The sequence below is a fragment of the Rutidosis leptorrhynchoides genome, unplaced genomic scaffold (genome assembly GCF_046630445.1).
Source record: "Rutidosis leptorrhynchoides isolate AG116_Rl617_1_P2 unplaced genomic scaffold, CSIRO_AGI_Rlap_v1 contig196, whole genome shotgun sequence".
NCBI lineage: Eukaryota > Viridiplantae > Streptophyta > Magnoliopsida > Asterales > Asteraceae > Rutidosis > Rutidosis leptorrhynchoides.
Window position 1 is genome coordinate 24,437 of NW_027266446.1, and position 22,963 is coordinate 47,399.

General features: G+C 33.4%; 1 protein-coding gene and 1 pseudogene across 1 annotated transcript; both read right to left on the bottom strand.

The window, feature by feature from the left end:
• Nucleotides 1-10,341: 10,341 nt before the first annotated feature.
• On the bottom strand, nt 10,342-13,693 carry LOC139881800 (CBL-interacting serine/threonine-protein kinase 24-like). Its single transcript, XM_071866209.1, has 14 exons — nt 13,514-13,693; nt 13,016-13,078; nt 12,823-12,894; nt 12,567-12,674; nt 12,402-12,476; nt 12,229-12,282; nt 11,794-11,919; nt 11,478-11,567; nt 11,247-11,369; nt 11,044-11,163; nt 10,855-10,971; nt 10,677-10,733; nt 10,518-10,592; nt 10,342-10,437 (listed from the first exon to the last, which is right to left on the bottom strand). Exons 1-14 carry the CDS (start codon nt 13,676-13,678, stop codon nt 10,342-10,344), a joined length of 1,341 nt encoding a protein of 446 aa, XP_071722310.1. The 5' UTR covers nt 13,679-13,693.
• A 5,267-nt stretch (nt 13,694-18,960) lies between these two features.
• On the bottom strand, nt 18,961-20,981 carry LOC139881802 (geranylgeranyl transferase type-2 subunit beta 1-like; annotated as a pseudogene).
• Between the last annotated feature and the right edge of the window lie 1,982 nt (nt 20,982-22,963).

The window sequence follows — 22,963 nt, forward strand, 5'->3', positions numbered from 1 at the left end:
CAATAAGCCTCCAAACTCTCACAAAAACCTTTAAGTAACTTAAATAAAGACATAGCATAGGTGGGTCCTGATTGAAGAACCGATTTAATCAAAACTTCCTTGCCAAATTTAGATAAAAGCTTACCTTTCCAACTCGCAACTTTGTTCTTTATATGGTCACAAAGGAATTCAGAAGGCTCGATCTTCTTGCGACCAATGATCAGCGACAAACCTAAATAAGAGCTATCAGCTAACTGGTTTGCAATATACAGCTTCAGCTTAATTCTTTCACGCAAATCAATGGAGACATTACCGTTAAAGAAAATGCTCGACTTCGTAAAATTGATCGCATGCCCGGCCGCTTTACTGTATAAGTCCAAAATAGCCAGAAATCTATCATAATGTGTCTCATCGGCCTGCATAAAGGCAAGCGAATCATCAACAAAGAGAAGATGAGATACTCGAAGTCCATTTCTAGAAGCCGCAACCCCCTTGATTAAGCCCTTAGATGCATTAGACTGAATTAAAGCAGATAAGCCCTCAGAACACAATACATAAAGAATGGGAGATAGAGGGTCCCCTTGACGGAGCCCTCATTCCGGACGAAAATCAAGTACTGGTGACCCATTAACAAGTACTAAATAAGACATTGATTTAACACATCGCATGATCAAGGACACAAAGCGAGAGGCAAAACCCAAAGCAAGCAGACAACGACTGATATAATCCCATTCAAGTTTGTCATAAGCCTTAGAGATGTCTAGCTTAATAGCCATATCTCCAATTTGACCATTTCTCTTTAATTTCATAGAATGCACCAATTCAAAGGCCACAATGATATTATCAAAGATAGATCTACTGGAGATAAAACCACTTTGATTTTCAGAAATAATAGTAGACAAACAAGAACGAAGTCTCAATACCAGACAATTGGAAATAAGCTTGTAAACAACATTACACAAACTGATAGGGCGCAAATCGGAAGGAAAAACATGATTTTTTACCTTCGATAGAAGGAAGATATTTGTATGATTAACCGAACTTGGGTCCTCTCCCTGATTGAACACTCTGAGCACCAGTTTGCATATAGAATCCCCCACTGTATGCCAATTTTTTTGGTAGAAACCAGCGCCAAATCCATCCTGGCCTGGTGACCGATTTGGATTCATAGACGATAAAGCTTCCCAAACTTCAGTGGAGGTAAAAGGACGAACTAAATCTGCATTCATCTCAGGAGTGACTCGCTTCGAAAGTACCCCTGTCACAGCTTCAATATCTGACAAAAGAGGTTTAGCAGAGACAAAGACTCCTTTAAAGTGAGAGCCAATGATTCGAGCCAACTCTTCATTTTCTGATACCCATACATCAGCATGGTTTTCGATGCCACGGATAAAAATATTACGCCTTCATTGTGAGGCAAAAGCATGGAAATAGGATGTATTTCTATCTTCGTGCACATGCCAGTCAACTTTTGATCTCTGCTTCCACTTAATTGCTTCAGCATCCAGCAATTGATTAAGTTTAAACTCCGTGTCCTGGATATCATCAACCATGAGTCTTAAATCAGGTTTCGACCATAGATCGTGAAGCTTCCTCTGTAATTTTGAAATTTGGCTCGTGATAGACCCATATTCGTGTCGACTCCAATTGGACAGAGATGCTGTGATCAAATCCAGGTTAGTTTGCATCGAGGCTTCAGAAATCCATTCCTCTGCAACCAGGCTCAAACAATCAAGATACGAGGACAAGTAATTTTCATACTTGAAGGAGAATTCACCTTTAGATTGACGATTACTATCATCAAGTACTAGTAACAATGAGAAATCACCCCACGGAGAGTTTATCATCAAATTTTAATGAAAGAAATTTATTGTCTTATATATTTTGAAAACATAGATCCCGACATAAATGTTACAAAATTATAAGTATTAGAAACAGGGGTGTGAATAGATTGGATTTGGCAAAAAGTTATACAATCCGATCAAAACAAATCCGTACGAATTTGGATTGAATTGGATTTTTATTTTTATCATCAAAATTCAATCCGATTCAATTCGAAAGAAAATGGATTATATTGGAAACTTGGATTTGATGATAAATATGTTCTATAACATTTACTCATCAAATTCCGTCATATTCATTATGAAATTCCAAAATACATATACACAACACTACATAAATATCAAAAGCACGTAATGTTATAACTAATTAATAAATTTAAACATACTCATACAAGAAAACTTTAAAGTAGATATGTACTCTCTCCGTCCCAAATTAGATGTCATTATTTATGATTTTACACAAATTAAGGAAACCACTATATAGACCTATTTTTCAACATAATTATGATTGTATAGACTAAGAAACCCTTAAATTTGCAATTAGTAACAAAATGCATGAAGAGAGTGCATGAAGATATGAGGATGAAGATGGTTAAGTTGGTGAAGTGGGTGCATGAGGGCATAATAGATAAACATAATTAATGTTCCTTAAAATTGTCAAAATTTATATCTAATTTGGGACAAAAAATTATGTTTATATTTATATCTAATTTAAGACGGAAAAAATATTATATAATAATAATACCTTCTTGATGTTATATAATAATAATAATACCTACTAATAACATCATGATCCAAAACAAATAAAGTTAAGGAGGTAATAATAACTAGGTCTTCTATGTCTTTTTTTTACGCATAATGAAAATAAAGAAATTAAATAGACATATATTATACTAATAATTGGGGCCGGTTAAAGCTATTTCAAGACCCTGAGCAAAATCGAAAAATAAGACTTTTAGTATTGTTTTTTTCAAACATAATACCTATGATTATTTTCTTTTTTCAAGTAGAAGCTCCTACAACATTAATAAAGTAAGTTTCTACAGCAATTTGAAAGTTGTGATTTTTGTTTAATAATATGGCTTATAATTATAATATAACGTCTTAAAATATATGATATTTTAATTTTTAACTTTGTTCCTACGAAGATATATTTAATAAAGATTATTAATTAAATATATGTCGAGTGAATTTAAAAATCCAAAATATTAAATATTTTGAGACGAAGTGAGTATAATTTGGACCTTTCAGTTAGAGTATATTATTTTAATTCTGATATTTTTTAAGTTTTAAATATAATTTATTATGAATTGATATTATTTGGGGCCTTTTTGGTTTCATCGATTTCATCGAAAAACTAGGGCTCTAAGCAATGGCCTTTGCGACCTAAAGGGTGAGCCGGCTCTGCTAATTTTACTTTTTTGATGTTATATACTCCTTCCGTTAAATTGATTGTCATAAATTGAGTTTTGATGGGATTAATAAATCTAATGATTATTAGAAGAAAAAAAGATTTAAAACAACCCTACACAAACTATTCTAAATATTAAAATAATATTATAATAATATATTTGAATTTCGAGTGGAATGGAAGAAATGAAAAATATTTTAGAAATTATGAGATATCACAATTAATTATGAACAATTAATAATATATAAAAAATATGATAATTAATCTCGGACGAAGGGATTATTTTAGGCCATCTCCAACTCTCCTCCATTCTTAAAAAATTTAAAGAATTTTCCTCCATTATTCTCCAACAACATTCCATCATCCTCCATTTTCACCATTCATTATAAAATAATATTTGAAGGGATGAATAGTGAACCCTCAAATTTAAGGAAGCGCTAGTCATCTCCTAATACTTTTTTCAGTCCTTTAATTTATATAAATAATACTTTAATTCTTTATCTCATTATATTTATTCAAAACATATATAATTTAATACACAACTTTAACGGAAATAGATAACTCAACCTTAATAATTCTTAAATAATATGAAAAAAATTTAAGAGTGAAGTTTTCTAAATAAAATTTATTCATTAATTATTATAAATTAAAATAAAAACTATTAGAACGTTAAACTAAAGGAAACAGAGCTTAAACTAATACAACATTAAACATTAAAACTAACACAATATTAAAATAAAATAAGTAATTCTAAATATTGAGCTAACAATAAAAATCATCACGAAAAACATTCACACTATTATAATTTAAATTTAAAGTATTATAATTTAAATTAATTTTATTGAAAAAATGTTAATTTATATTATAATTAATTTATTAATAATAAAATAAAGATGTATATGAATTTCAATAATCTATACTTTTGAAAAATATTTATGCGATTATTCATTTTTATTAATTTACACAATCATCTTTTTTTAAAATTTGAGGGATATGGGTTGGAGATGAAAAATTTTGATGGATAATTTTTTATATATAATAATTAGATCATAAAGTGAAAAATATGGGAGAAAATAGAGGATGTGATTAGAGAGCGATGGCCTAATAACCATTTCTAAAGGAGTCCTTCATTTGCCAAAATTCGACAAATAGAGCATGATTTATCTCCAATCTAATTCTCCATTTTCTATCTTTAGCAATTATTGGTCAATATTTTAGAGAATGTGAATAGTGATCCTCCAAATATAGAGGATCATTGTTCATCCTCTATTTTAAGTTTTTTTGGGATTTTTCAATTATCATAATTTTATATTTTAGCCCCATTTCATACATCTTTTATAATTTCTAAGTATTTTAATAAAATTTAAAATAGTGAAATTTGTGGGAATATTTTCTTACACAATATAGACAAATAAGAAATAAGGATTCACATTTTGAACTCCATAATGTTGTATTGAACATTTATGGGAATAATATGACAATGCTATCGATTAAAATATAATACTACTAGTGGTAGAGTATTTGAATTATTTGTATCATATCAGTAAAATCATTATTTAAATTAAAATTCGGTAAAATATTATTTATCAAAAAAATAAATTATTTTATTTTTAATAAAATTTCAACAATTAAAATTAAGATCTGCATGAATTTCAATAATAATGTATAGTTTTAGAATTTATCTGTTTACACAATAGTCTTTTTTATAATTTGAAGTATATAAGTTGGAAACGATAAAATTTTAAGGAAAAATATTGTGTAATAATATTGTAATAATTGCATGATATTTTGATTTTTGGAGGAAGAAATAGAGGAATTTTTGGAAAAAGCCTAATACCTACTAATAATATCATTATGATTCAAAACAAATAAATTTAAGCATGCTAGTTATATATATATATACTCTTTTCGTCTCAAAATAGATATAAATTTTTATATATAATATAAAAATTTATATTTATTTTGAGACGGAGGTAGTATTTGATAACTTAGCCTTTTAGGTGTTTTTGTGCATAATAAAATCCAAACTTCATCCTCTCATTAGTCGAGACAAACAATACTTAAAGACTCGAAATAAAAATAAAATAAATAAATAAGCTATGCATCTTATTATATATAATATTATATTTAGAATATAGTTGGATTTTTAAAATCCGTGGGTTAGATTTTTTTTCCGTAATTCATGATCCAATCCAAATATTTTTAATTTAGATTGAATATTTTTTTCTCTCATATCTAAAATAATCAAATTCATTTGAATTGAATTTAATCCATAAATTTTAAAATTAGATTAAATATATTCACACTCCTAATCAGAAAGAGATAGAATGGCCCATGTATGCATATGGTAGATGGTGGAGAGATGAGCTTCAAAGACGATATTATGAGCCATATATATATATATTAATATGGACCATGCATGCATAATATTATTGAAAAAATCCAACTTTATACCTTTTTTTAATTTCGATGACAAAAAAAATATTCCTTTAAAAATGAAGAAATATATTTTTGTTAATATATTATGTTAAATAATTATATTTTTCTGTCATTAAAAATCGTCAATGACATCAATTTTCGTTAGTTATATTTATGTGGCAAAATGATCAATTTATCTTATATTAACACGTGACATATGATATTAAAAGATTTTCATGTGGCTTTCTCAATACGACGTCATGCCAAAGGATCGACCATAATTAGTCCTATTTTAATTTAACCTAAATTTACCATTAAACCCAAAAGCACTATTCATCTCCTCGCACGCACACCACCGCCAACAATTTTGACCACCATCATCTCCAGCTCAAATCCGCCACCCGTTTCCGACCACCCCGCCAGTCTCCGAAGTTCATAAAAGAATTTGACATTTTCGACAGAATTCATGAATAATGGATACTGTGTAGGACTAGAAATTCTGGGAAAACAAGGAAAATTAGTTAAAGACCCAATTTTGTTGCAAACAGAGATAACATTCTCTTAATTGAGTACCATTTTGACCATCTAATAACATGTTCGTCAAAATTACTAAACCAACACCGGCTTGTTTAGACTTTTAGATTGGTTTGATTTGGTGCTTTCAAACAATAAATGCGTGTAATATTTTTGCTATTGTTTTGTCGAGATCGTCTCTTAAGAAAGAGGAGCGGCGCTTCCTGGTAGTGGGTGGGTGGGTGGTTGGTTGACGACGGCGGCGGTGGGGAGGGAGAGATGCAGGGGCGGAGGAATCGACGGAGGGTGTCGATTTTCGTCTTGGAGCGTCTCTTTCTTGAATGTAGGTGCAATCAGAGGGTGGTTGATGAACCGTGTGAACGGCGCCACTACGGCTCCCAATCTGGAGATGGTGGTGGTCAAAATTGTTGGCGGCGGGTGTGCGTGTGAGGAGATGACTAGTGCTTTTTGGTTTAATGTTAAATTTAGGTTAAAGTAAAATATGATTAATTATGGTTAATCCTCTGGCATGACGTGGCATTGAATAAGCGACATGAAAATCTTTTACATGTCATATGCCACGTGTCAATATAAAATTAACTTAAAATACCACATAAATTGATCATTTTACTATTTAATTAGATTTAACTGTAATTAGTGTCATCTGACAATTATTAAAAAATATATATATATATATAATTATTTAATATAATCTATTAACATAGATATATTTCTTCATTTCATTGAAAACAGAATTTTCCTTATCATTAAATTTAGGATATAAAGTTGGATTTTCCCGACATGGTACAAAACAATTAGTTAGTTGACACATGCCTGGTACTTACTGGTCTGATCGATTCGCACACACCACCAACTCATTAACAAATACTCTGACGAACGAATTCAATGCGAACAACATTGCAAATAATGTTATACCTGAATTCGAAATTTGGCAAGGAAAGTAATGAATTCAAATATTACTTTCGGTACACCTCAAATTTCGCTTAATAAAAATTTTTTATGCAAAATTTATTTTATAAAATTTATGTATATTTAAATTATTTTTTTAATTTTTAATTCTTATTTTTATATTAATTTTAATAATTATTATATTTAAATAAATATTTATGATTTTTAAATAATTAATAAATATATAATCTTTTTATCATTAAATATTTTTCTTAAAATTCATAAATTTCATCACGCGACATTATAATACTCCTTCTGTCCCAATATATATAATATTTTTTTTATAAGAATGAAAAATATCATGTATTTTGAGACGGAAATAGTTTATTTTTTAATGCAAAAAAGGGATCTAATCGGACAAAGTGTTCCCATCTTTCTTTTTTAATATCAGTGTTCCCATCTGATATGAACATATGATTCATTGAATTTGTCTCATGTAATAAAGTGAGAGCGAGGGATCGTGGATTGATTGAATATTGCAACCACCAAGAGAAGATTTGTGATCAAGCCAATGTACAATATTATATCAACACATTATGCATGTCATCATAATCAAAAGAATTGGGGGACCAATATGATCTACTAGACTACTACTACTACATCTCTAGCCTTCTAATCCTAGCTAGGCTTTATATATAGGCCTCTATAAAAAACTTAAATGAAGTTTGTTGTTAGATTCGCCTACAAAACCTTCCATCTCCATTAATGGCTGCCTTCCCCACGTTTAATTAGTTGCCTCCATATTTTATATTTCTATTAATTAACCTTTTCGCAAGTGTTCTCTTCTCTTCAAGCTGGATTCAATCCATCCACCTTAATTTGCTTTAGCAGCTGCTGTCATATTCTAGATTCTCCATTCACCAAAGCGTAGGATAGTGGGTCGTTGGTTTGTATAAAAATTTATAAACCAATTCTTAATTTGGTGAATATTTATAAATTTATAAACCAATTCATATGAATATACGACTTGCCTTAATAGATGACTAAGTCCTATATAAATGGTAAGTTGAACAAAATAATTAATATAGTAAAGAAAAAAAAAATACATCTGCCATTCTGCCTAGCTAGTGTCTTGTCTTGCTTTTCGTTGTTTTTATTCTGTTTTCGAGTCGATTTGTTTTTTTCTATATTTTTTTCGGACATACAAACTCGTGGGCATCGTACTTCAATAATTTTGAAAACACACACGTCCATCAAGCATAAACAACAAGAAAGGAATTCAATCAAGGTCAACAAGTAAAAACGTCAATAATCGATCCCTCATCAACAAAAGGAGGTGAATTATTATAAGATTTTTTATTTATTTAAAAAAAAAAATCTAACTTCATATCACACAGAAATTATTTGAAAGGAAATCCATGGTATATTGAAATGAAATGATAATTGAAAAAAACGCCATGAGGTAAGGTAAGTGAACTTTTTTACTCCTTTCATCCAAATTCAAATTAAGATATTAATATAAATATAATTTTTTATTTTAAATTAAATATAAGTTTTGACTAATTAAAAGAATATTAATTACGGATGTTTATCCATTATACCCTCATCCACCAACTTCATCAATTATTTTCTGCATTCTCCTGACGTATTTGATTATTAGTTACAACTTACCGTTTTAAGAATATTTTAGTCTCTATAATCATAATTATATTTGAAATAAATTTATGAGGAGATTTTTTTATTATATGTACGATCATAAATATTTGCATCAAATTTATTTAAGACGGAAAGAGTGTATGATAAGGTGAGGGACCCTATCCGCTTTATTACAGATTAGAGACGCATTCAATTTAGAAGGACTATATATAATAAAATTTTCACATTTATATTATGCTACATCATTAATATCAAGACATAAATTGTTTGTTCTCTAGGCTTATGATGATGGCTTCTTCCTTATCAAGTGGTCTTAAAACTGCTATCAGTTTGATCTTCCTCTGTTCTTCAATGCTATTATTACTTCATTCTAAATCAGGTAAGAACATCCCCTTAAAAAGTTGATGTTGAGTATTTAATTATTTATATTGTTTTTAAAAGTGGGAATTTTCTATTTATGGCAGTTGTTAAAATTGGAAATGGGGAAGGATTGAAGAGAATGGAAGTAATGTTGGGATCTAGACCACCAAGGTGTGTGAATAAGTGCTTGAATTGCAGATCTTGTAGCCCTGTTTTGATTATTCCTCCTCACCCTACTCCTACTGATATTAATATTAATAATAATAATAATAATGATGATGATGATGATGATGATGATGATGAAAAAACAGAATCAGGCTATCATGGAAATGATGAGAATTATTATCTACTTTCATGGAAGTGTAGGTGTGGGAATAAGATCTATCAGCCTTAAATTTTCTACTATTTTAAACCAAGAGAAGAAAGTCATTGTTAAGTTGTATATGTATGTACGTATGTGTATATACTAGTAAAACGGTATAGCCTATTTGATAGTACAAGAGATTAGAGGAATTTTTCTTTTCATTTTCTAGGTAGCCAATCATTCTGGCTCTAGATATCTTTAGCTGGTTTTGATTGTGAAATGAGAATCTGCATGTCCTTATTAATGAATAATGGTATCATCAAATTATTATCTTTTTAAGGCACCATAGCCTATTAATTTCATTTCATCTTTTAATCATGAGGTGATAGGCACCATATGTATTTGAACTTTTACTATATTAGTATTGATGAACAAATTCACTTTGCCATAAATTTATTGAACTTATTAGGTAAAATTTACTGCCAATATCGGTAGCCCCTAAACATTCCGCTAGTAAAATGAGTTTGTTAATTAATCATACCTCTTATGATATCCAGCTTGACATGCAATTCCATTAAAGTGCACCAAAGTTTTTTGTTATGATGTCAAAGTTTAGATACCTATCTGCAATGTATTTGGGGAACTGAAAAATGATATCATATAATCTGCTAACAAGATTATCAAATTCTATTCCTTTATGCTATGTATTACAATGAAATTTTGCTATGGAAGGAAATATTTTGGGGAATCCAATCCATCAAGTGTAAGTAATAGCAAAAAGTACAGAGCTTCAAGTGCTATTTTACATCATTAGAACCATACAGCCACGCATACACAAAACATATTATTATCCACTACATGTATTTACACATCAGAAATGTTTATTGTTTGTGGAGGATTACAATGTTTCATCCTGCTTAATGATTTGCATCACACCGCATTAAACTGGGTCAGCATCTTATTGTCCTAAGCAGATCGGAAGTTGCCTTGGGGTTTGTCGGTTTCCAAATGATACTGTCTAGTTTAGCACAGAAATTCTTGTAGAACTGCAAAACTTTCAACAAACTTGAACATAATTCCAAAAAAATTTCACACAAGTAGATGCAATTTCAATCCAGAGGGTTACCTTATGATAATCAAGTGTATCCCCAGCAGCCTTTCTAACGTCCACCATGAAAAGGGACGATGCAACTTCGTAAACCTACAAAAAATGATTAATTGTTTGAAGATCGTGAATACCAAATAATGGAAATCACAAGACATGAACCAAATTCTAGAAAATTACCTCCACTACAACTGCAAATTGTCTGGCTTTACTTGCAGATGTTCCTTCCAGTCTTGTCTGTGGAAATATTTGATTAATAAGCAGAAATGAGAATAAGATAATAACGATATCATTCTAGAAATAGACAACACATCCAATCCATTAGTCTATAAAGAAGGCTCTCCATAGTCTAAACAACCTTGTAATTCCGAGTATGGACCTTGAGATTCATTGATTCTGCAACATCTTCAATAGTTGAAATTATAACTTTTGCTGGCTTACGAGATACAAAACGAGTTTGCATTTTCACAAAGTCCTGCCGGAGTAAAAGTAAATGTAAACCGGTTGCGTGAATGATAGGAAAATCTGAGCTCGAATAATAACATACCTGCTGCCTATCAAACAAAGCTGAGAGGTTTAACCCTTGGGATAAGGTGATCATCTCAAACGCATTCATCACCAAAGAGCCCATAACTTCAGTTTCCGGTTGCTCGGCTACATATTTAGCCTGCAACATGCAATTAAGTAAATGAGTGCATAAAATCAATACCCTCAAAAAGACTTGTTCTGGTTGGGAACACGATAACTAACCTCTATGTCCTCAAAAACTGCACGAACATCATCTAAATTAACATTCTCCTCTTCTCTATGATTGGCAGGCACATAGTCTTTTCGAAACCAAGTATGCTTTATAATGTCTTCCATCCGAATACGCTGAAATAACAGGAAATCAATGTCAGACACACTAAGAGTCAGGTCTGAAAGAATGTGGTTGTGTAGTGTGTGCTAGAGCTAAACCGATGCAGCACGAACCATACTCACAGTTTTTGGATTGGGATCGAGTATATTTTCGATAAATGAAGTTGCCTCTCGAGAAAACCATAGTGGACACTTAAATTCTGCAGCACTTATCTGTTCATAAACCAGACGAACAGTTTCAATTTTGCATTTTCAAGATCAGGTGATAACGGACAAAAATAGTCCGATTGGTTTCAGTAAACAACGATTGAACTTGAGAATTTATTTGAGCCAATGCATTTAGGAGGGGGAAAAAAAAATCAACAAGAGCATGAATAGGTAAACCATAGCAGAAACGAATGGATACATGTTCTATTAAACAAACTTTTAAAGGCTAAACCTTTTGATACAAGGTTGGCAAATCTGCTTCATTAAATGGCAGATATCCAGCCATCAGTACAAAGAGAATAACTCCGCAAGACCAAATATCCGCAGCTGCTCCATCATAACCTTTCTGAGCGAGTACCTGTTAGCATTAAGATAAGTTAGGATTCAGTAACATAACAAACTAAGATATTACTGCATCATTATCGTGATAGCAAACCAAAGCAGATGTGTAAAAACAAAGTTTCAGAGCAGTTTAGCACGATAAAGTCCGAGTCACAAACAAGTCTCCACATTGTAATAGATTCCAAGTCAACGAGTACTTGCTCACATTTTACATATAACCAAATTGTATACGCACATAAAAATCAAATGCAGCAAGCTAGATGTTAGAAACCACATCAAATGTTCACCGAATGATGATTGAAATTGCTTATGTACGAGCGTGTACCTCAGGTGCAAGGTAATTTGGGGTTCCACATGTGGTATGAAGAATTTCAACCCCCTGTAAATGGGTATAGCCAAAACAAGAAAGAAAGCATGAAAAGCAAATTACATTAATACATTCAAATTAAAACATATTTTTTGACTAGTTGAAGGTGATGAGAATGTAATCATGCTCACTTGCTGGGGCAGTGCACTCAGTCCAAAGTCAGATACTTTCAAACTTCCAAAAGCATCAATAAGAAGGTTTTCAGGCTAGACATTAGAAAGGCGAGGATTTTAGTTAGACTGTATATAACTTGTATCATATAAGGTGCCACAATAAGAAAACAAAGAGAAACCAACCTTTAAGTCTCTATGGTATACACCTTTTTTGTGGCAATGAGCTACTGCATCTATAAGTTGCTGAAAGTATCGCCTAGCTTTATGTTCAGGCAGTCTTCTTTGATGAACCTATATATTCATATTTGAGTGTAAAAGCAAGCATTGTTAGCTCATATAAGAGGGGAGAAAACCTAAAAAGTTATGGAGTCGATAAGAATTGTTGGAAAAATGGAAAGTTTAGAGACCTCATCAAGTAAAAAGAAAGAAGAAACCTTACAATTTGATCATATAGTTCTCCTCCACTGACAAACTCAAGAACAATGTAAATCTTTGCTGGGCTTGCCAAAACCTAAAGTTTTAATATAATCGAACAAGAAAGAAAACTTTTAGAAAAGGATCCTGTCAATACTGGCGCTGAACAAAAAAGTCACCCAATGAACATAGAAAACTTAAAGCTATGGTAAACATACCTCATGTAACCGGACTATGTTAGGATGCCTAACAATCTTCATTATGGATATCTCTCTCTTGATCTGAAAGAATCCTTTTAAACAATGAATTAACAAAAACAGAGAAGCAGAAAATAAATAACGAACCAATTCCATCTCTACAAGGATGCCTAACAATTGAGAACGAAAAATTTCCACCTCAGCACTTTACCAGTCCATTAAAAATTTCAACCTCTCCACTTATATATATTATTCACCACTCTTCCCCACTACTGCATCAATAAGACCCAGCCACATAATCTTTGACAAATTGCACATATGCCAACAATCATTTTTCATCTCAACGTCCCACAAACATTGCATCAAATCATACATTCTGACAATCGGTAGACCATATGCATAATGCTTGGTGGTCCAGATATAAGATGGAAATATAAAAGTGTCCATTGGTAGTCACATAGACCAAATTTCGAAAATTGAGCATTCGTGCAAATTAAAATCGCTCGGGGCAGGCCATACCTGATCGACCATTCTGTTTTTAAGAATGGTGGCTTTGTCCATAACTTTGATGGCAACATTCTCTCCAGTCTCTGTGTTTTGGGCAAACTTAACCTTAGCAAAGGTGCCTTCACCAATTGTACGGCCAACATCATATCTGCCCAACATTCTCGTTCCCCTTCTCATAGTCACTTCTCGAGGTTCATTTCCCACCGGATTTATTCCAAACAGAAATCTCACAGACGGATCGAATTCATTCTGATTTTCAAGCCAAAAAAGTAAAACCAAAAATACTAGTCATCATATATTGTCACCAAAACTTGATCTAATTTTAAGTGATCGTCATTTTGTTGCGTTGATAATAATAGTAATAGACAAAGCCTGCTAGAAGCTAAAAGTGAGTGGCTTTCACAGTTTATCAGCAAACAAATGAACCAATATGCTTTGCCGTGGAGAATCAAAAGTCAAAGCCAGCTAAGCAACTGTAAACAAATTTTATTGGATGAAGCTTCGCAGCAGAAAAGCGAGAATTAAGAAATGGTAAAGAGAATCAGATACAATGCAAAGCAGCTAAAATGATGGCCGACAAAGGAATATTCCGATCAGCTACTCACCTGAAAGTGTTTTCTCACAAGATTGAGAAGAGGGGGAATTTCTGTTGCTTTGGTTTTCTGGTATCTTCTAATCTGTAATTTCTTTTTAATCAATTTCCTCCCAAGGAAAAATAAATGAGAAAGTTGAAGTTTTTATTGCTTACGTCGTCAGCTCAAGAGCGATAGTGTACTGACGTGTTATTGTGTAGATTATTAGATTAGATAAATTAATTAATTAGATAAATTAATTATATATTTTCCAAAGGGTATATTTAATACCCAAGGCTGAAACGACGTGTGGCGGGAAATAGGGTGGGCAAAAATAATCGAACCGATCGATCGATTTTCGGTTCTATCGGTTTTTCGGTCGGTTTCTGTTTTAATTTTCAAAAACCGATTAAGTTCGGTTCGGTTTAAAACCGACAAAATCGAAAACCGACCGACAAACCGAATGTATAACCTGTTTATTATACAATCACACAATTCTTATAGGGTAAGCCTTAAAACTAAAGGCCCAACAAGTCAACAACAGCCCATTCGATCATTACATGTATATCAAGTAATAATTAAAAAAACCCTACAACACTACAATCACTTCTTCGTTCTTCTTCGTCATTCCCTCCGCCACCCACACAACTCAATCAACTGTCAACCACATCTGCAAGTGAGTCAAGCCTCTCTCGATCCGACCGAATTGGAGGAAACACCTCCGAATCCGACCACGTCTCACCAGATCCGAATTTTTTGCAAGTTGTGAGTCGTGCTACTTTTGTACTCGATCATCACCAGTTCACCATCACATATCTGGAAGTCTGGGCTTAAAAATCTCTTGTACTCGTATCTCTTTCTCTCGTCCGACTTTCACATCTGTCGTGATATTCACTGCCAGTCCGCCAAGGCGCAGTGATCACCATCTCTAGATCTCGACAGAGCCAAGGCGCAGCCCGCATATGCTTTAAATTAATTTCCCAATTTAATTGATTGTAATCGCCGTTAAATTTCCTATAAAATTTACTATCTTTGAAATTTTATTGTTGTTGATCGTGATTCATGTTCAGTTCACTGGAATTCATGCTTTTTACAGAGATTGAATTTTTCTTTTGGCAATTTGTGCTGTTTCGGGTAACCGATCGAATCGAACCGAACCGATATTAAACCGACCGAATTAAATTCGGTCCCATTTTGTTTTTTTTGTCGGATCCTTAAAGGAGTCATCAAAATTCTGAAATATGTCATTTCTTGTGATTGATACTTAATTTGTCGAGCCATTGTATTTTCTTTTGGTTTCTTATCTTGTGCAATTTCTTTTGCCGTTGTTCTTATTACATAGTTGATGGATTTCTGTGAGGAACAAGAACATAAAAAATGAAAAATGGGCAAAAGATCAGATTGTCTTCCTCAATCAAAGCATGTCGATGTTACTTTTCGATCCTGTACGAACGTCAAAGATAGTTGATTATGCCGAAAATTTTCAGCTAAGAGTTATCTAGTTGGCTAGTAGCTTGTTCATCACCAATATGGAATTCGACTCAACATGAAACATGTGGAGCCCGAATTTTACATGGTGTATAACATGTTGTTTTCCGAGTTAACAAAGAAGCTGACTTTTAATGAGGTTGGATGAATTTGAGAAGGAAACATGTCCTAGTAGTCATGTTTGAACTTTTATATGCATATGCATATGCTTTTCCATACCATACCAAACAAATATGTTTAATAGAAATTTAATTTAAAACGAGTAACTAGTAGTATAACGGACCAAATCTCAAAAAATCTCAAAAATTATTTAACGGACCAAGTTAATGTAAAGCTCGAAATAAACCAATTTATTTATTTGTTCCCTTCCCAGTTCCCATCCCACTATATATGTCTCTCAGGCTCGCCAGTTTGCTCATATTCTTTTCTATCGAGGGTTTCGACTCCTCAACGGTGTACCTGCAATGCAATAATTTAAGTACGTCTCTGACCGAGTCCTGTTTTAGCTATTTTCTTGTATTCCATTTCCATTTCCATTGTTTAAATTTGCACACTTGTTAACTCTTCCTGTCATGTTAAATCTGTTAATGATTTCGCTTCCCATTTTGTCATATCATATTTCCCTAATATATATAATGCATTTTTTCCAGAATGGTTTATCTAGTATTTCATAATTTTGAGTTTCCTTTGCAGCAAAAATGAACGGAAAGATTGAATATTGATGTCTTCAAATGCAACCCAGATGGAGATGGCTCCATCTGGTTCTGATTCAAAAAGATGCAAGTCAGCTGAAGCAATTGGTTTGGTAGAACAAGACAGGTTCAGCAATCTTCCAGACATTCTCATACATCATATCTCCTCCTTCGTGACAATTCAAGACTTTGTTAGACTAAGCTTTACATTAAAAGGTTCAAAGATCTATGCCTATCTATTTCTTCCTTGGTTATTGATGAGGCCGAGATCAAATTTGCTGCTACTGAACGTTCTGCTCGACGAATTCAGTTATTGGTTTATTAGTGAGTTTAGTAGCAAACCACCACACTGAATATTTAACAAGTTTAACTATTCGATGATCTGATGATGCGGGGTATGAGCCTCACGAGGAAGGACTGCATTACTACTTTAGTAATGAAACATATGCTTTGAAAAAATTTAAAATGATTTACAATGAAGTATGTCGAATTTCATCCTTGTTGAATATTGCGATTCAGTGCCATGTAAGTTGATCTCAGTTTGAAACTTGGCTTTAAAGTTTTTGTAATACCATTGGAGTTATATTATTGTAAGTCGCTGACATCTCTGAAAGTTAACATGAGTGGTGGTAAACTGGAGCTGCCGTGCCCATATGGGTTTGCTCATCTCAAAAGCCTTCATCTTGAATATGTCGAGGTTGGCGCAAATCTTGGAAAGTGGGTATCATCTTTTTGCAAGTTAATGAACAAACTGTACCTGAAAGGTTTAAGCGGCACTCATGAACTTAAAATCGCAAGTTCATCTCTTGAGCATATACAGATTGAGAGTTGCCCCTTTAAACATCTTGATATCACAGGACAATCACTTCAATCTATATGTCTCAAGTTCGGTTATTATAGCTTGAGAAAATTGTATATCAGTGCTCCAAACCTCTTGTCATTGTCGTTGGATATTCATTCTACAAATTATTGCAATTTGGGGGAGATGAAGTTGTTGCAGTTTGCTTCACTCCTATTCTCATCCTCTTCTTATGGGGATGAAGGCAAACCAAATTCTGACCATGCAGCTTTACTTGCAAGGATTGCTGAGATCCATCATTTATTGATCAGTTGTGAATGCATCAAGGTAGCTTTAGCATGCACGGTCTTCATGAAATATGTGGAAGAACTTTTAGTTGCAGTAGCGTGCTGCGTTTTAATAATGGTTGTTATTGATTTGGTAATGGTTTTTAGTTTTTTCTTTTTAAGCTATATGAGACCATTTTATTTGAGTCTGTACAAATTATGTTCAATAGAAGGAATGATCATAATTTAGCTCATAAATATAGAGTACGAGAACATCCCATTTCTATGTCAGAGTTCTTATTCAGAAACAAAAAAGATTTTCTTAAACAGTGCTATTTGATTCTTTTTGGTGTTATTTGTAATAAGTTGGTGTCCTGAGATCTTCGTAATATTGCAGGTTTTGCACAAAAATGAATGCCTGCCATTTATTTTAATAATTTGGAGACTTTAGAATTACACCATCCCGTTTGACTGATGATGTTGTTCCTTCAATGGCCATGTTCTTCCGAGGATTGCAGCTTAGCATGAAGACCCTGCACATTAAACCAGTCCAAGGTTTTCGAAGAGTAAGCATCTAGTTCGATTGATCATATCATACCCAGTGTTTTCAACATCAGACATCCAATCTAAATTCTTAGATTTCCCATTTTGTGGCCATCTGTAGATTTGCTTATTTATTAACATTAATAGCTTAAATTTGGTTTTGTAGGAAACTAAACATTCCTCTGAAAGTGTATCTGGATTTGGGGCAAAATTTTGGAAACACAGGATATATCTTTCTTAGAAGGATTGGAGGAATTAAAGATAGAACTTGTCGGAGGGAAGAATGAAGAAGATTTGATGGGATATTTACTGGACAATGGTACCAAACTGAAGAAGGTTGTCATTTTAGGTGGACTTTCTTTGCCGGCTAAAATCGCAACCAAGCTTATTTCTGCAGTGCATACTTCGAATCTGATGAAGAAAAGATTGTGCAGAGTTCAAAGCCTCATCTTGACTCCTGATTACGTGCTGACGAAACATGCATGTGAAGTGAAGCTATTTTTATTATTATCAGCAAATCGAATTTTGTTTAGGTTGGATTGTTGACTACTAGTACCTTGTTTTCGTTTCCGAGCCATTGATGGTCCCAGGAGCTTGGTTCTTTCGTGATATTATCCTAATACTAGGATTAGACACATTTGGAAGTCAAACTATGAATGCACTGGTTTTTACTTTTTAGATTTCTTACATTCCTAGCTGTGTTCTTATTTCTGGTATGAAGAAACTGTACCTGGAACGTTTATCCGGCACTCATGAACTTAAAATCGCACATTCATCTCTTGAGCATATACATATTGAGACTTATTCCAAACATCTTGATATTACAGGACAATCACTTCAATCTATATGCCTCAAGGAACCCCTCAGTTCTTATAGCTCAAGAAAACTGTATATCAGTGCTCCAAACGTCTTGTCATTGTTGTCGTATATTCATTCTACAAAATTAATATACACTATATTCGTTCGGGTGAAAAAACCTTAATTGGTCAATAAATAAGTCAAAATATATTCGCAATCGCTAATCGTTATCAGGTCAAAAGGGTCGACAACAGGTCCTTGTCGGAAAAAAAAGAACAGAAAGAGTGACAAAGTCGGTATATTATCTACTCAAGAAAATTCTATTGACGACGTCAACTGGTAAAGCAAAAGCTGGATCTACAGCCTTCACTCCAGGATACTGAAGAAGTGAAAGTCCTGCATCAACCATCACCATAAAAAAGTTAGTACTCCGTATTAGATTTGGCAATGATAATTGGCAGTACAATGAATGAAAGAAACAGAAACAGTTGTAGAAAATAGTATTTTTACCCGCTACTCCAAAATGTGTGAAAGACATCAACAGCATCATCTGGTCTATCTGAAATTCCTCCATTCTCCACATCCTGAAATTATATAGTACAATAGATTCACCAATTACCTACCAGAGAGAATCATGACCAACTATGCGAAACTTCAAACTGCTTCGACTTTTCCTAAATTTCAGATACCCCTATAATTCATTCCGGGAATGGAAAATAAAAAAGTTTAGCATTGACCTGACAATCTACGATGAACTTTTCCTTGTCAATCCAATCAACTCTGTCAATCATAATCAAGCTAGAGAGAACCCACCATGAGTAGCAGACCTGATATATCCGAACATAATAGTAGGGACAAAAGTTAACAAGCATCCACATTAAAATGAAAATTCTTCGTTTTGAATAGATACCCATATCGGGTAATTTCTCAGGTCGCCATTCAAGCCACCTGATTTCACTTGCCGCTCACATAACCACCATCCCAAAAGGTCCTTGTCCACATGATGTAGAGATCTAGTAATAGCAAGTGCACCAACACAGCAAAAAACTGCAAGCCACAATTGGAGGTCTTTGTCAAAATGTGTCCGACTTATACAATGTCTTTTCCACAACAAATATTTCTCATAAAACATCCAATATGATGCATACTTTGTCCGGCATGAGATTCTGCTCCTGGAGTGCATCCAAGCCACCATCCATGTTTTTGCAATTTACTACATAGTTGACAGCCTTCTCTACATTGATCATATGAAGACAATGTAACAGCGAGAGACAACATATTGCAATATAGGAAAACCTACAAAAGAAAATAATTTGTAAAAGAACCTAAAAATGAAATAATCAATCCTTTAAAAAGGCATAACGGTAACGAATAACACAATGATAGGAAAACTTATACCGCGTATCGATTTTACCCCACATATCCCCTGAAAAGGACCCGTCTTCATTTTGCAAGCCAACAACATCTTACCCACTGGTCATATAAAACTTTAAGAGTCCCAGAAGTTTTCATTGGTCTAACATAGCTTACAATCATATATTGACAAATCAATTATACATAAGATGAACACCAAATTGATACATATGACCATTTCAAAGACAGAGTCTGTATTGTGTGTAAGGATACAATTTGACACTTTATCAACGTCAAGACATCTAACTTGTCAAAGAGAGCCAAAACTTGAACAGCACTCAAAGTATATAAGATATGTGGGTCATGTCCAATATTACCCGCAAAACCGCCTGCAATACTCAAAGTATTATATTATCATAATCTGACATTTATATTCCGAAGGACATTTGAGCTTCCAACTGAAAACAGTTGGAGAATCAATTCTTTTAATCTAATCACACATTGCAGTATAAAATACCCTCTAATGGAACCACATGTCTGAAGTAGGATGTACCAAACATGACTAGTTCAAGTTAGATAAGTAATAACGACTGTCCTAAAGCTACTACTAAAACAAAAGTTGGCTGGTGCGGATTATCACAGGAAAGCACATAAGTTAACTTGATTCGAAGTTTTTTGTACAAACCTGACTCATGTTGGCATTGCATAATCCATGAAACAACTTCATCTTTATCAATGGTATCGAGCTTTCCAAGCAGATCTAGGGTAGTCAATCCCCAGTACACATCATTCATCCTAAGGTGTTCCATAACCACAGATTCAAAACTATCTTTTTTCAGCAGAGGGAATTTAATATCACATTAACCACCTCAACAAACACAAACGCAGAAGATAATCCATGGTTTGATACTACACCTTTTCAACAGATAAAATGTATTTGACATGTTTATCAGCTGCAAGCTCCCCCATTTAGCTGTCCATTTTTCACACATATTAGTCTAAGATGTTACAGAAGAGCAAATTTTAAAACAATCAACAGTACCCCGACTAGTCAAATCAAATCGAAACACAACATCATTAGCCAAATTCAACATTGGATCAACACAACAACGTTATTTTCTTATTGAAATAGTAGTGGGCGTGGGAATGGTGGGTTGTATGGTGTGGCAACTACCAAGTACGTCTATTTTCTGGTTTTGCCTTCTTTTACTTATTTGTTTTAAAGTTACAAATACCCTTGGTCAATTTTAAGAATATAACCGAAAAGCCAAATTCAGCACAACCGAAACCGAACTGAGATAACTGAAACTATTTTCAGTTATCTCAGTTTGTTAATAAAAATAGCTTAAATTTTTATATTAACATTAACCGAAATAGATTAACAATCATAAGACCAAATAATACAATTACCCAAAAGCTCTCATGCGCCAAAAAACTAACTGGATAGTCTAAAGAACTTGCAATCATTAAGCGGAATGAACCCAACTAATATCCAAGAGCAACAGCAATCAAACAGATGACCCATGGATTTAAATCTGAGCAACAATTCAACCAATCAACATAATCAAAGAACGAGATAGAAACAAAAATGAGCATAAACCGAATCCAAATTCAGACATCGATTTACGATTACAAACTAAAGTCAGCATCAGGTTCATTCAAACTTATTCCATGACAATTCAAATCGTGTACTAGGATGACTGAGTCACATTACAATGCAATTATTAACAGGGTACATATTCCTAAAATGGTTCCATACAACATTAATGAACAAGAATGTTATTTTTTCAGGAGATGAAGAGATAACAATAAGAACCTGCTCTAATGACGGGCTCGATGCCACTTAAGTCAACAGCTTGAAGTTGACCAAACCTGAAAAGCAAAATTTACGTCACCCATTTGCAGACCATTATCTGGTAAGCTTATATAAGTCGAATAACAGTAAAAAAATCGAATCAATGAGCTATAAATTCAGAGTAAATTAAGCATATCAATAACTTGGCCGATTTTGGGGGAAAAATTTCAAACTACAAAAGAAGCATTATGAAACTCAAGATAACCTCTTGCGGGGTTAGAGAAATTACGATGGAGATCGGGCGGTGGAAGAGATGAATTATTTGTTGCTGAAGCAGAGACGGAGAAAATTTCTATTCCTAAACAAGGGATTTGATTTTGAGGTGAGGTAAGCAAAATTCCTAAACAAAGGGATAATAGAAGAAATTGGACGTTTCAGGACCCTTTCGTGATTCTATCTATAGTTTAAGGACCTCCATGTAATATTGTTCCTTTTCTGTAATTATGTTTGCTCGTCAAGTATCAAAAATCCTGAAGCAGCAGGGGAAAACGCCTATTACTTCCCTATAAATATAGATCAAATTAAGCTTTGTATTTTTGTTTCATATTCAGAATCTCATAGTGATGGCCACTACCGATCGACAAACACACACAAAAAACATAATTAAACAGAGAAAACTTCATATTGTCCTCGACATAGACCATACTCTTCTTCATGCTTCTTTCATTGAACCCCAACCCGAAGATTTAAATTACTTGACACAGAATTCCAAGTTTTACCATGAATCTTTGTTTTCGCTCGAGTTGGAATCAACAAAAGTTCTGGTGAAACTCAGACCTTGCGTTTCGTGATTTCTTGGAGGATGCCGATGAATTATTCGAGTTGTCTCTATACACGAAGGGCGCAAAGATATACGCAAGGTCCATGGTTAAATTGCTTGACCCGCAAGGCAAGTACTTTGGAGAGAGGATCATCAGCCGCGAAGACATTCCAACCGACTTCAAGACTCTAGATCTTGTACACGTTGAAGAACGTGCCGTCCTCATCATCGACGACAATGATATATGGCCGAACGATTGGAAGAATCTGTTGCTGATTGACAAATACAATTTTTTCGACACCAAGAGTGGAGCTCCGGGATACTTGAAGAGCAGGA